General features: G+C 38.3%; 1 protein-coding gene across 10 annotated transcripts in view; it reads right to left on the bottom strand.

The window, feature by feature from the left end:
• Positions 1–15,451, bottom strand: part of LEPR (leptin receptor) — a 139,037-nt gene that overhangs the window by 47,179 nt on the left and 76,407 nt on the right. For all 10 annotated transcript variants that reach the window (XR_006712350.1, XM_045477713.1, XM_045477714.1 and 7 more), the window contains one exon: positions 3,210–3,418. Coding sequence is in view for 9 of the 10 variants with exons in the window: in XM_045477713.1 (XP_045333669.1) it covers positions 3,210–3,418 (209 nt within the window). In the remaining variant the exon portion in view is untranslated. The remainder of the gene's footprint in view (positions 1–3,209; positions 3,419–15,451) is intronic.

Here is a 15,451-nt window from a genome sequence, read left to right as displayed (position 1 = left end):
ATTCCTGATTTTTGTTGAAATTAACAAATAAAAGAATATTCATAAATATGTATTAAAATTAGAAAAAATGACAAAATGATGGAAAACAGATAATGAATTTGTCCTTTTTGCACATCTCTTGTGTTTTTAAGATTTTAACTAGCAGAACTTACATACATAGAAATAGTCATTACATTGAAACACTGATTTGCATTTCATTTTCAAGAACTAAAATGGCACATTACTGTTTTTTAACACACTGTATTTTCTTTTCATTTTTTTAAATGTTTTTATTTATTTTTGAAGGAGAGAGAGAGACAGTGCATGAGCAGGGGAGGACCAGAGAGAGAGGGAGACACAGAATCCAAAGCAGGCTCCAGGCTCTGAGCTGTCAGCACAGAGCCCGACATGGGGCTTGAACTCACAAACCATGAGATCATGACCTGAGCCAAAGTCAGACACTCAACCAACTGAGCCACCCAGGCGTCCCTTAACACACTGTATTTTCAAGAATTTAGACATAGTTTTTCTCTTTTCCTTGAATCAAAATTAATGAAGTTTTTACTTTATGTGACATATTACAAATTTTGGTTATTTTAAAGCAGGGACAGATAAACACTAAAGTCTAGAAACAATAGGTGAAACTCACTGCGTTCTCATGACCAAAAAGAAAACAAAACAAAGCCATCAAACAGAAATCATAAAATTATAAACTATTGTACACTTCCTGTCTGTATAGATATATTCCTTAATATTAGAAATCTAAAAATAAATCTTTCCCTGAACCACCTATGTCCCCAGTCTTAGATATACTGCCACCTACCTGCTTCTTTCACAGCAATATCTCTTGGAAGCATTGGCACTACTCATTCCGCCCACTTTGTGTCCCATCTTCCTAACCAACCTACTCTGATCAGGTCTACCCCCTCACCAATCCACTGAAAGTGCTCTCTCTTATCAAGATCACCACCCTTTTCCAAATCCAGTATCAGCTGTCTGATCCATTTCACTCCACCTCTCAGTGGCATTCCACATATCTGCTCACTGTTCCTGCATGGTTCCAGGCCACCATGTTCTTTTACTCCTCTTTTCCCTCTGACTGCCTCAGTCTTTCCCTCACTGAACTCTAAGTGGCTGATCTTATTCAATCCCATAAACATCTATACACCAAATACTCCTGTATATATCTCCCTTGAACTCTAGGATCATATGTCCAAATGCCTACTCAGCATCTCTTGGGTATCTATAAGCATCTCAAAATTAATGTGTCACACCTGATCCTCCCCAAATCTCCCCATCCCAGTACATGGTACCACTATTCACTGGCATGCTCTGGTCCTAGCCTGAGTGTTATCCTTGGCTCTTCTCTTTCCTTCGTACCAAATCCACTAGAAATCTCAGATAGCACCATTCCCAAATAAATTCCAACTATGACCATTTCTTTCTTCTCCATTGCTACATCCCTAAACCGACTAGATCATTCCAATAACCTCCTATCTGAGCCCTCTGATTCCACTCTTGCAACTATCCTTCCTCTTTTCCCCATCAACTTTCTTCTCCACATGCAGACCAAATTTGAAACATGCACACAGACACACATACCTGACCATATCACTCTCCTGGTTCAAAAGCTTCCAGTGCAATTAGGATAAAATCCAACTCTGTAACTCTGGCCTACGATATGAACCCAATAACTCTCCGACCACATCTCCAGATATTCCCTTACTTCATTCAGTCCAAACATAGAGGCCTTTTCTTTGGTTCCTCCAACTGCCAAGCTCATTCCATCTCAGAGGTTTCATGGGTGCTATTTTTCCTGCATGGAGCACCTTTCACTCTGGAGTTTTACACAGTTTTTTCTCTTTCATTTAGCCCAACTGCTATCTCCCAAAACAGGTCTTCTTTGACCTCCATAGCTAAAATAATAGTCACTACACCTGACACTCTCCATCTCTTACTTCTTTTATGGAACTTAAAATTTTGGGACATTACCATATATGCCCAAGCATACAGAAAGATTTTTTTTCCTCAAAAATCATTACTGAAAAAAAACAAAACTCTTTTTAAGTTTCTTATAAAGTCTATCGTAGAACTTCATCTTAACTTTTATTTTTTTTTAAATATGCAATTAAATCCTGACTCCAGGTGCTTCTAAAAGTCACCTGAGAGAATTAGTTTTAAAAAGAGAACATAACAGTATTTTATAAATATTATGTATATTTTTTCCTGTGGTATAATTTCATGATGGAATTGTTCAGGCGTCATCACAATTATGTTGTAGAGACCAAAAATATATCCCTAGAAGACAAATTATTTGAAAGTCCTAATGTTAAAATACGATGTCAGTGCATTCATATGTCATATGTAAATCTGCATATGCAGATGTCATGCTCAGTAACTTAGAAAGAAATGAAGGTGAGGCTATGTGAAAAACCGTGTGAGATGCCTGGAAAAGTGGCTCTTGTGATGTCAAAAACAATGATGCAATGATGCATGTAAGAAGTTTGTATACAATGCTTTCAAGAAATACAAGTGGAAAATAGTAACACTGTTACATTACATATTATATATAACATACGTACATACACAAAACTGAGTTAATAAACACATTAAGTGAACACTTACCTATCTTATTCACATTTGTAATTATATGTTCAGGTGGATCAAAAGAAACTTTGGGAATCTTTGCACTAAAAATCTGGGCCATAACCTATTACTTGAGTTTTTCTTATAATCAGATTTGTACAGCAAATTATTCAGTTGTTTACTTTTTTACTATCCCTGTCTGCTTAATATTGTCTCTGGTCTATGAGGCAGAAACTTTGTCTCATTCACCATTGTTTCCCCAGCTCCTAGGTCAGTGGCTGACACATATGAGCCTCTGAGAAATATTTATTGAAGGAAGAAATCCAGGTAAAAAACAAGCTTCTCATTATTTTTGGAAATTATTATCTGATAAGTGAAAACAGGAATAACCAAACGACACGTATCCATTGCACAGATCCAGGATTTAAGAAAAAATGTTTTTAAGAAAGAATTTAACTGCAGAGATATCTATATTGTGCTTAAAACATTCTAGAAGCTACTCTTAATAGTTCCTCATACCACATTTACCATCCTTACAGCTCGAAAGCAAGATAAACTATTGAAAAAAAGCATTTTGTGAGCAATTTTTAACCTGCTTGTGTGACTGATGTTTAGATCTATTATCTCTTTTATACACAACTTACCAACATTTATGGGCTGAACTGACATCATAGGTGACTGAAAAATTACTCCACCAGACATGATTTTGAAATACATAAGAAGAGTGTGGTTGAGTTTGGCTGTGGGCACAGGCACATGGCATTCACAGCTGTCACCAACACTGCAGTTACACTGAACAGTCAGAAAACTGCCCTTCTGGGGGACCAGAAGTGACTCTTCTAACACTTCAGGCCTATGTGAAAAAAGAAGAGATAAATATTAGTGTAGATGTGGCATGTACTGGATTTACTTAAAATGTATGACAAAAATTTCTGTGCATCCAGCTTAAAAGGCATCTAGGAAAAAACAAAGGATGCATTATATCAGAGACACAAACATAAGAGTTAAAGCAGGTTAGCCATTAGAAAGAATATCAGCACAGGGGCACCTGGCTGGCTCCATCGGTAGGGCATGTGACTCTGGATCTTGGAATTGTAAGTTCGAGCCCCATGTTGGGTATAGAGATGACTTAAAAATAATAAAAAATCTTAAAAGAAATAATACCAGTAACAAGGTACTGAAGCAATAGTGAAGTACCAAAAAGGAAAGAGAAACTGTTCCTAAAACTCTATATCCAGAGAAAATATCTTTCAAAATAAACATGAAATAAAGGTTTTTTTCAAGCATACCAAAACTGAAAGAATTCATCACCCATCAGGTGTGTATTATAAAAGCTGCCAAAGAAACTCCATCAGGCAAAAGAAAATGATAGCAGATGGAAGACAGGTTCCACACAAACAAATGAAAATAACTTTAAAATGGTATTTACTTGGGAATGCAAGCTGGTGCAGCCGCTCTGGAAAACAGCAGAGAGGTTCCTCAAAAAACTAAAAATAGAACTACCCTATGACCCAGCAATTGCACTACTAGGCATTTATCCATGGGATACAGGTGTGCTGTTTCGAAGGGGCACATGCACCCCCATGTTTATAGCAGCACTATCAACAATAGCCGAAGTACGGAAAGAGCCCAAATGTCCATCGATGGATGAATGGATAAAGAAGATGTGGTATATACATACAATGGAGTATTACTCAGCAATCAAAAAGAATGAAATCTTGCCATTTGCAACTACATGGATCGAACTAGAGGGTATTATGCTAAGCGAAATTAGTCAGAGAAAGACAAGTATCATATGACTTCACTCATATGAATACCTTTAGAGACAAAACAGATGAACATAAGGGAAGGGAAACAAAAAGAATATAAAAACAGGGAGGGGGACAAAGCATAAGAGACTCATGAACATGGAGAACAAACTGAGGGTTACTGGAGGGATTGTGGGAGGGGGGTGAGCTAAATGGGTAAGGGGCACTAAGGTAATCTACTCCTGAAATCATTGTTGCACTATATGCTAACTAATTTGGATGTAAATTTTAAAAAATTAAAATTAAAATTAAAAAAAATAAATAATAAATATGGAGAACTGAGGGTTACTGGAGGGGTTGTCAGAGGGGGGATGGGCTAAATGGGTAAGGGGCACTAAGGAATCTACTCCTTAAATCATTGTTTCACTATATGCTAATTAATTCGGATGTAAATTTAAAAAAATTAAAAAATAAAATTAAAAAAAATAATGTGGAGAAAGTTAAAATGGGATTTTTTAAAAGCCTAATCACATTTATTTTTTGTTCTGTACTGAAAATAAAGACAAGAAGAATCCTTTCCAGATCAAGTAATGAAAATTCTCTAGTTTTTAGAGCCTCTACTCCTTTACCATAGTTTTCTAAAAAATTTAATACCTATTTTAGGATCAATACTTTGTCCAAATTAATATAAGGAGGATTGTGGGGGATGAAGTTTAGAATTAGCAAAAATAAGAAGGGTTTATATTTTTCCAAGAAAATAGAAAAAAATCACTGGAAAACAGATTCTTGAATTTTTTCAGTTATTCTAAAATGTCTTGTCTGTGGAAACTATCCAGTTTTCAAAACAACATTATCCTCAGATCTTTGTAACTACAGCGTATTTATTAAATCATGATTTTTTTAAAAAAGGGTATTTACTGACTGCTTAAAGCAAAAATAATAACCATGTAGTGTAAGGTTTATAACAGATAGAAGTAAAACATATGACATTGGCTCCAAGCTTGGGAGTGCGGGACATAATGTAAGTATGCAGTTGTAATGTTCTCATGCTACACACGAAGTGGTATAATATTCCTCGGAGGTACATAAGTTAGACTGTGATGAGTTAAAAACCTGTATTACAAATCCTAAAGCAACCACTAAAATAACAAAACAAGAAGTTATAGCTTTGGAATCACAATGGTCAAGTCAATAGAGTATTAGTATAGAGAAACATAGATGAATGGAACAGAATAGACGAAGACCTATATGGACAACCAGCTTTCTAGAGAGGTACAAAAGCAGGTCTGTGGAGAAGGGTGGTGAGCAATGGGACATCTATATGCAAAACAAAACAGATTTCAATCCCTACTCACACCAGATTCAAAAATTAATTCAAAATGGGTCATCAATTCAAATATAAAATCTAAAGCTATAAAACGTCTAGAAGAGAACACGGGAAAAAAAATTTGTGACCTTGGGTAAGGTAACATGTCATTAGATGCAACACCAAAAGCATGATCCATAAAAGAACAAATTCATAGATTGGACTCTTCTCAAGATTGAAAACTCCTCTGAAAGAAAGACACTATGAAACAACAAAAAGACAAGCCACAGACTGAGAGAATACATTTCCCAATCATCTATCTAATAAAGCACTTTTCTCCAAAAGATAAAAAGATCTCTCAAAACTCAATAATAATAGGGGCTCCTGGGTGGCTCAGTTGGTTAAGCGTCAAACTCTTGGTGTCTGTTCAGGTTATGATCTCACGGTTCGTGGGTTCAAGCCCCATGATGGGCTCCACCTGCTGGGGATTCTCTCACTCTGTCTCTCTCTCTCCTTCTTTCTCTGCCCCTCCCCTGCTCTCACTCTCTGTGCGTCTCTCTGAAAATAAAAAAACTTTTTTAAAAAGGTTAAAAAAAACCTTGCAAATGGGGAGAGAGTATTAATATTTAGACATGATCACTGCCTTCAGAAATCTTGCAGCCCTTTTGGAGGGAAAAACTGTAAGTGATAAATATACAAATTTAGTGCAGGGAAAGCAATGCTTTAGAAACTCTGCTAACTAGCACATACCTGAAAATTCAGATATAAACACAACATGAAAGAAATGGGCCCAAATCATTCATACATATACCCCTAGTATTAAATGTTGTGAATTATGATAGATTTTCATGTTTCCTGAGATAGACTTTAGTATTACTTTAGACCTAAAAGAAATCAATCAAGAAACAACATTTCCAGGCCTTTTAAGGTGCAAATCAGTCTATTGGGTGCTGTGTATGGGATAATCCTATTGTGGGAAGCACACTAAATTAAACTGAGACCTAAAATTAAGTCCTGTTTGCTTATGAGCCATAGTCAGAGAGTTCCTTTTGTGAGCTTTGGTTTCCACAATCAGTAAAACAGAGAAAAATGCCTGCATTACTCACCTTTACAAGGCTATTGTAAGTATTAAAGAGGATAACATAAAAGGATTTTTGAAAACTTTAAAGTGCTATAGACCCATAAGATACCATTTGGGGTTTTTTTAATATGAAATTTATTGTCAAATTGGTTTCCATACAACACCCAGTGCTCATCCCAACAGGTGCCCTCCTCAATGCCCATCACCCACTTTCCCCTCCCTCCCACCCCCCATCAACCCTCAGTTTATTCTCAGTTTTTAAGAGACTCTTATTGTTTCCCTCCTTCCCTCTCTGTCCCCCATGGTCTTCTGTCAAGTTTCCCAGGATCCACGTAAGAGTAAAAACATATGGTATCTGTCTTTCTCTGTATGACTAATTTCACTTAGCATAACACTCTCCAGTTCCATCCACGTTGCTACATAAGGCCATAATTCATTCTTTCTCATTGCCAAGTAGTATTCCATTGTATATATAAACCACATCTTCTTTCTCCATTCATCCATTAATGGACATTTAGGCTATTTCCATTATTTGGCTATTGTTGCAGGTGCTACTATAAACATTGGGTTGCAAGTGCCCCTATGCATCAGCACTCCTGTATCCCTTGGGTAAATTCCTAGCAGTGCTATTGCTGGGTCATAGGGTAGATCTATTTTTAATTTTTTGAGAAACCTCTACACTGTTTTCTAGAGTGGCTGTACCAGTTTGCATTCCCACAAGCAGTGCAAGAGGGTTCCCGTTTCTCCACATCCTCGCCAGCATCTATAGTCTCCTGATTTGTTCATTTTAGCCACTCTGACTGGCGTGAGGTGGTATCTGAGTGTGGTTTTGATTTGTATTTCCCTGATGAGGAGTGACATTGAGCATCTTTTCATGTGCCTATTGGCCATCTGGATGTCTTCTTTAGAGAAGTGTCTATTCATGTCTTCTGCCCATTTCTTCACTGGATTATTTGTTTTTTGGGTGTGGAGTTTGGTGAGTTCTTTATAGATTTTGTATACTAGCCCTTTGTCCAATATGTCATTTGCAAATATCTTTTCCCATTCCATCGGCTGCCTTTTAGTTTTGTTGATTGTTTCCTTCGCAGTGCAGAAGCTTTTTAATTCATGAGGTCCCAAAAGTTCATTTTTGCTTTTAATTCCCTTGCCTTTGGAGATGTGTCAAGTAAGAAATTGCTATGGCTGAGGTCAGAGAGATTTTTTCCTGCTTTCTCCTCTAGGGTTTTGATGGTTTCCTGCCTCACATTCAGGTCCTTTATCCATTTTAAATTTATTTTTGTGAATGGTGTAAGAGAGTGGTCTAGTTTCATTCTTCTGCATGTTGCTATCCAGTTCTCCCAGCACCATTGGTTAAAGAGACTGTCTTTTTCCATTGGATATTCTTTCCTGCTTTGTCAAAGATTAGTTGGCCATGCTTTTGTGGGTCCAATTCTGGAGTCTCTATTCTATTCCATCGGTCTATGTGTCTGTTTTTGTGCCAATGCCATGCTGTCTTGATGACTACAGCTTTGTAGTAGAGGCTCAAGTCTGGGATTGTGATGCCTCCCGCTTTGGTTTTCTTCTTCAATATTACTTTGGCTATTCGGGGTCTTCTGTGGTTCCATACAAATTTTAGGATTGCTTGTTCTAGCTTCAAGAAGAATGCTGGTGCAATTTTGATTGGGATTGCATTGAATGTGTAGATAGCTTTGGATAGTATTGACATTTTAACAATATTTATTCTTCCAATTCATGAGCATGGAATGTTTTTCCATTTCTTTGTATCTTCTTCAATTTCTTCATAAGCTTTCTATAGTTTTCAGCATACAGATCTTTTACATCTTTGGTTAGGTTTATTCCTAGGTATTTTATGCTTCTTGGTGCAATTGTGAATGGGATCAGTTTCTTTATTTGTCTTTCTGTTGCTTCATTATTAGTGTATAAGAATGCAACTGATTTCGGGGCGCCTGGGTGGCGCAGTCGGTTAAGCGGCCGACTTCAGCCAGGTCACGATCTCGCGGTCCGGGAGTTCGAGCCCCGCGTCGGGCTCTGGGCTGATGGCTCAGAGCCTGGAGCCTGTTTCAGATTCTGTGTCTCCCTCTCTCTCTGCCCCTCCCCCGTTCATGCTCTGTCTCTCTCTGTACCAAAAATAAATAAAAACGTTGAAAAAAAAAAAATTTAAAAAAAAAGAATGCAACTGATTTCTATACATTGATTTTGTATCCTGCAACTTTGCTGAATTCATGTATCAGTTCTAGCTGATTTTTGGTGGAGTCTATTGGGTTTTCCATGTAGAGTATCATGTCATCAGCAAAAGTGAAAGCTTGACTTCATCTTTGCCAATTTTGATGTCTTTCATTTCCTTTTGTTGTCTGATTGCTGATGCTAAAACTTCCAACACTATGTTAAACAACAGCTGTGAGAGTGGACATCCCTGTTGAGTTCCTGATCTCAGGGGGAAAACTTTCAGTTTTTCCCCATTGAGGATGATGTTAGCTGTGGGCTTTTCATAAGTGGCTTTTATGATCTTTAAGTATGTTCCCTCTATCCCGACTTTCTCAAGGGTTTTTATTAAGAAAGGATGCTGAATTTTGTCAAATGCTTTTTCTGCATCGATTGACAGGATCATATGGTTCTTATCTTTTCTTTTTTTAATGTGATGTATCACATTGATTGATTTGCAAATATTGAACCAGCCCTGCATCCCAGGAATGAATCCCACTTGATCATGGTGAATAATTCTTTTTATATGCTGTTGAATTTGATTTGCTAGTATCTTGTCAAGAATTTTTGCCTCCGTATTCATCAGGGACATTGGCTTGTAGTTCTCTTTTTTTGCTGGGTCTCTGGTTTGGGAATCAAAGTAATGCTGGCTTCATAGAATGAGTCTGGAAGTTTTCCTTCCCTTTCTATTTTTTGGAACAGCTTGAGACAGATAGGTATTCTATGTCTCATAGAATTCCCCAGGGAAGCCATCTGGTCCTGGACTCTTATTTGTTGGGAGATTTTTGATAACTGATTCAACTTCTTCACTGGTTATGGGTCTGTTCAAATTTTCTATTTCTTCCTGTTTGAGTTTTGGAAGTGTGTGGGTGCTTAGGAATTTGTCCATTTCTTCCAGGTTGTCCAGTTTGTTGGCATATAATTTTTCATAGTATTTCCTGATAATTGCTTGTACTTCTGAGGGATTAGTTATAATAATTCATTTTCATTCATGATTTTATCTATTTGGGTCCTCTCCCCTTTCTTTTTGAGAAGCCTGGCTACAGGTTTATCAATTTTGTTTATTTTTTCAAAAAACCAACTCTTGGTTTCATTGACCTGCTCTACTGTTTTTTTTTTTTTTAGATTCTATATTGTTTATTTCTGCTCTGATCTTTATTATTTCTCTTCTTCTGCTGGGTTTGGGGTGTCTTTCCTGTTCTGCTTCTATTTCCTTTAGGTGTGCTGTTAGATTTTGTATTTGAGATTTTTCTTGTTTCTTGAGATAGGCCTGGATTGCAATGTATTTTCCTCTCAGGACTGCTTCGCTGCATCCCAGAGCATTTGGATTGCTGTATTTTCATTTTCGTTTGTTTCCATATATTTTTTAATTTCTTCTCTAATTGCCTGGTTGACCCATTCATTCTTTAGTATGGTGTTCTTTAACCTCCATGCTTTTGGAGGTTTTCCAGACTTTTTCCTGTGGTTGATTTCAAGCTTCATAGCAATGTGGTCTGAAAGTATGCATGGTATGATTTCAATTCTTGTATACTTATGAAGGGCTGTTTTGTGACCCAGAATGTGATCTATCTTGGAGAATGTTCCATGTGCACTTGAGAAGAAAGTATATTCTGTTGCTTTGGGATGCAGAGTTCTAAACAGATCTGTCAAGTCCATCTGTTCCAATGTATCATTCAGAGCCCTTGTTTCTTTATTGACCATGTGTCTATATGATCTTTCCATTTCTGTTAAGTGGGGTGTTAAAGTCCCCTGCAATTACCACATTCTTATCAATAAGGTTGCTTATGTTTGTAATTGTTTTAATAATTTGGGGGCTCCGGTATTCGGCGCATAGACATTTATAATTGTTAGCTCTTCCTGATGGATAGACCCTGTAATTATTATATAATGCCCTTCTTCATCTGTTGTTACAGCCTTTAATTTAAAGTCTAGTTTGTCTGATATAAGTATGGCACTCCAGCTCTCTTTTGACTTCCAGTGGCATGATAAATAGTTCTCCATCCCCTCACTCTCAATCTGAAGGTGTCCTCAGGTCTAAAATGAGTCTCTTGTAGACAGCAAATAGATGGGTCTTGTTTTTTTTTCTCCATTCTGATACCCTATGTCTTTTGGTTGGCACATTTAGTCCATTTACGTTCAGTGTTATTATAGAAAGATATGAGTTTAGAGTCATTGTGATGTCTGTATGTTTCATGCTTATAGCAATGTCTCTGGTACTTTGTCTCACAGGATCCCCCTTAGAATCTCTTGTAGGGCTGGTTTAGTGGTGATGAATTCCTTCAGTTTTTGTTTGTTTGGGAAGACCTTTATCTCTCCTTCTATTCTAAAGGACAGATTTGCTGCATAAAGGATTCTTGGCTGCATATTTTTTCTATTCATCACATTGAAGATTTCCTGCCATTCCTTTTTGGCCTGCCAAGTTTCAGTAGAGAGATCCGTCACGAGTCTTATCGGTCTCCCTTTATATGTTAGAGCACGTTTATCCCTAGCTGCTTTCAGAATTTTCTCTTTATCCTTGTATTTTGCCAGTTTCAGTATGATATGTCGTGCCGAAGATCGATTCAAGTTACGTCTGAAGGGAGTTCTCTGTGCCTCTTGGATTTCAATGCCTTTTTCCTTCCCCAGATCAGGGAAGTTCTCAGCTATTATTTCTTCAAGTACACCTTCAACACCTTTCCCTCTCTCTTCCTCCTCTGGAATACCAATTATGCGTAGATTATTTCTCTTTAGTGCATCACTTAGTTCTCTAATTTTCCCCTCATACTCCTGGATTTTCTTTATCTCTCTTTTTCTCAGCTTCCTCTTTTTCTCAGCTTCCTCTTTTTCCATAATTTTATCTTCTAGTTCACCTATTCTCTGCCTCTTCAATCCGAGCTGTGGTTGTCTCCATTTTACTTTGCAGCTCATTTATAGCATCTTTTAGCTCCTCCTGGCTGTTCCTTAGTCCCTTGATCTCTGTAGCAATAGATTCTCTGCTGTCCTCTATACTTTTTTCAAGCCCAGCGATTAATTTTATGACTATTATTCTAAATTCACTTTCTGTTATATTGTTTAAATCCTTTTTGATCAGTTCGTTAGCTGTTGTTATTTTCTGGAGATTCTTTTGAGGGGAATTCTTCCATTCGTCATTTTGGATAGTCCCTGGAGTGGTGCGGGACTGCGGGGCACTTCCCCTGTGCTGTCTTGAATAACTTGCGTTAGTGGGCGGGGCCACAGTCAGACCTGATGTCTGCCCCCAGCCCACTGCTGGGGCCACATTCAGACTGGTGTGTACCTTCTCTTCCCCTCTCCTAGGGGCGGGATTCACTGTGGGGTGCCGTGGCCTGTCTGGGCTACTTGCACACTGCTAGGCTTGTGGTGCTGGGGATCTGGCGTATTAGCTGGGTTGGATCTGCAAGGAGGAGCAGGCCCAGCTCACTTTTCCTTCGGTGATCCGCTTCAGGAGGGGCTCTGCGGCACCAGGAGTGAGTCAGACCCTCCGCTGGAGGGGTGGATCCGCAGAAACACAGCGTTGGGTGTTTGTGGGTGTTTGCGCAGTGCAAGCAAGTTCCCTGGCAGGAACTGGTTCCCTTTGGGATTTTGGCTGGGGGATGGGCGAGGGAGATGGCGCTAGCGAGCGCCTTTGTTCCCTGCCAAGCTGAGCTCTGTCTTCCGGGGCTCAACAACTCTCCCTCCCATTGTCCTCCAGCCCTCCGATCTCCGAGCAGAGCTGTTAGCTTATCACCTTCCAGATGTTAAGTCCCGCTTGCTTCCGAACACACTCTGTCCGGCCCCTCCGCTTTTGCAAGCCAGACTCAGGGGCTCTGCTCGGCCGGCAGGCTGCCCCTCCGCCCCGGGTTCCTTCCTGCCAGTCCGTGGAGCGCGCACCACCTCTCCACCCTTCCTACCCTCTTCTGTGGGCCTCTCGTCTATGTTGGCTCCAGAGAATCTGTTCTGCTAGCCTTCTGGTGGTTTTCTGGGTTATTTAGGCAGGTATGGGTGGAATCTAAGTGATCAGCAGGACGCGGTGAGCCCAGCATCCTCCTACGCCGCCATCTTCCTCCGGCACCTGCTCCCAACAAACTCATTATTTTTTTAAAAAAGCATTTCCATTCAGAAATTTCCCAAACTACCACAACAGATAACCCCATCATGAAACTCTAAAAATCAATCTAAAACTAATTCTCAAAGTGTTCTATACAGGGGTGAGAAAACTACAGCCCACAGGCCAAATAAACTTGTTTTTTGTACAGCTTGTGAGCTAAGAATGGTTTCTTACATTTTCAGAAGGTAAAAAAAAAAAAGAGGAAGAATGTCCTGTGATACAAGGAAATTGCATAAAATTCAAATTTCAATGTCCATTAACATTCTCAAGTTTATTCATTTATATATTTACATATGGCTACAAGGTTGTGATAGGGACAGTATGGACCACAAAGTCTAAAATATTTGCTATCTGGGGGTGCTTGGGTGGCTCAGTTGATTAAGTGTCCAACTTCAGCTCAGGTCATGATCTCACGGTTTGTGAGTTCCAGCCCCACATTGGGCTCTGTGCTGACAGCTCAGAGCCTGGAGTCTGTTTCAGATTCTGTGTCTCCCTCTCTCCCTGTCCTTCCCCCATTCATGCTCTGTCTGTCTCTGTCTCTCTCTCTCTCTCAAAAATAAATAAATATTAAAAAAAAACTTTTTTTAAATATTTGCTATCTGGCCCTTAAAGAAAACATTTTTCAATCCCAGCTATTGGCCAAAAACATTTTGTACTCCTTACTGCTGGGTACTTGAAAGGCAAAGGACAGGGGCGCCTGGGTGGCGCAGTCGGTTAAGCGTCCGACTTCAGCCAGGTCACGATCTCGCGGTCTGTGAGTTCAAGCCCCGCGTCGGGCTCTGGGCTGATGGCTCGGAGCCTGGAGCCTGTTTCCGATTCTGTGTCTCCCTCTCTCTCTGCCCCTCCCCCATTCATGCTCTGTCTCTCTCTGTCCCAAAAATAAATAAACGTTGAAAAAAAAAAATTAAAAAAAAAAAAAAAAGAAAGGCAAAGGACACAAAAATAAAGAATCCACATTAAATATATCATCAAATTTCATTATATAGCATATTTACAATTGACATAAAAACAGCTTGAGGATCACGATCTAATTCAACTTTTCAAAGAAAAAGTAAGTAAGAAACTGAGTAAGTAAGAAACTGAGGCTTGGAGACCATACAGACCTGAAGCTCATTTGAAGCCTATGCTTACATGCTCACTGCTCACTTCATTATGCCCAACATATCTTATTATCACAGGAGACATTTCACTGCTACTGTTGCCATTTTATTTAGGAGATTCATAGAGACATCGGTAGCCACAACTAAAAACTTATTATAATCTGAATTGTCTCAATATTTCTATATATCAGAACTTTAAAGAATTAGAGAATTATTTCAAATTACTTTTTCCATGAGGAAAACATTAGATATTTCTCATATGTGTGAGAGCATAAGCTTTTCAAAGTTTGTGTGAAACCTGGAATACATGAGCCTTGTTATTGTCAAAGCCTTTGTTATTTGTCAAAGTCAGCATAAGAAATTCTTTTACCTTCCAAAAGAAGTTTGAAGTTATTTGTGAACATCAAACAACACTCTAAATTTTGATCATTTTAATGTATAAGGATTAAAATGATGATCAAATTTTTAAAGTAAGAAAGAGATTCTTTGGCTTAAAATAACCAAAACTTAATAATTTCTGAAATCCTTGAAAACTTTTTATGCAGCAAAATATCTTATATCTTGCCAATACACACATAAATTCAGTGCCACTATTTATTTAATCTCTATATGTGAGTAAACTTTACTTAGAAGTGAAAATAGTAAAAAAAATTTTTTTTTCTCAAATTTTCCATTTGGCTACTTTGCAGACTTCATCACTTGGGCAATTTTTCTACTCAGAAGTTAGATATACAAATATTTATTACTGAAATTTCATTTCTGGTAGCCACAGTGGTTTACAGAGAACACATTCTGTCCTCTGACCTTCTGTCAAATTATTCATTCCCAGAATTACTTTTCCATGAATATATTAAAACTTCTCTAAGCAATGATCTCCACTAAGTTACTATAGAAATAGCATCAAATGGTGCCATCCAAGTTCCTGACTGTGACATAAACTGAGAGCAACTACAGTAGACAAATCAATACATAGGAATTGTGTAAAACAGTATTACTTTTACATATCATTTGAACAGGTCACTTTAAGTCTATACAAATTTTACCAAATCTATACAAATGTTACCCAAAAAATCTACTTTTGGCTCAGTCAGTTAAGCGTCCAACTCTTAGTTTTGGCTCAGGTCATGATCTCAAGGTTCATGAGTTCAAGCCTCACATCCGGCTCTACGCTGAAGGTGAAAAGTCTGCTCGAGATTCTCTCTCTCTCCCTCTCTCTCTCCCCCTCCCCTGCTGATACACTCCCACTCTCTAAATAAATAAATAAACAAACTTTAAAAAGTAATAAAATGGGAAATGTTAGTATGAATACCTACTCTTAATATATGTATATGCAGATACAGAAATATAGATTTGTGTATATTATAT

This window comes from Leopardus geoffroyi, chromosome C1 (assembly GCF_018350155.1).
Source record: "Leopardus geoffroyi isolate Oge1 chromosome C1, O.geoffroyi_Oge1_pat1.0, whole genome shotgun sequence".
Taxonomy (NCBI): domain Eukaryota; kingdom Metazoa; phylum Chordata; class Mammalia; order Carnivora; family Felidae; genus Leopardus; species Leopardus geoffroyi.
The sequence above is the reverse complement of the archived record's forward strand: the minus strand, read 5'-3'. Positions and strand labels throughout refer to the sequence as shown.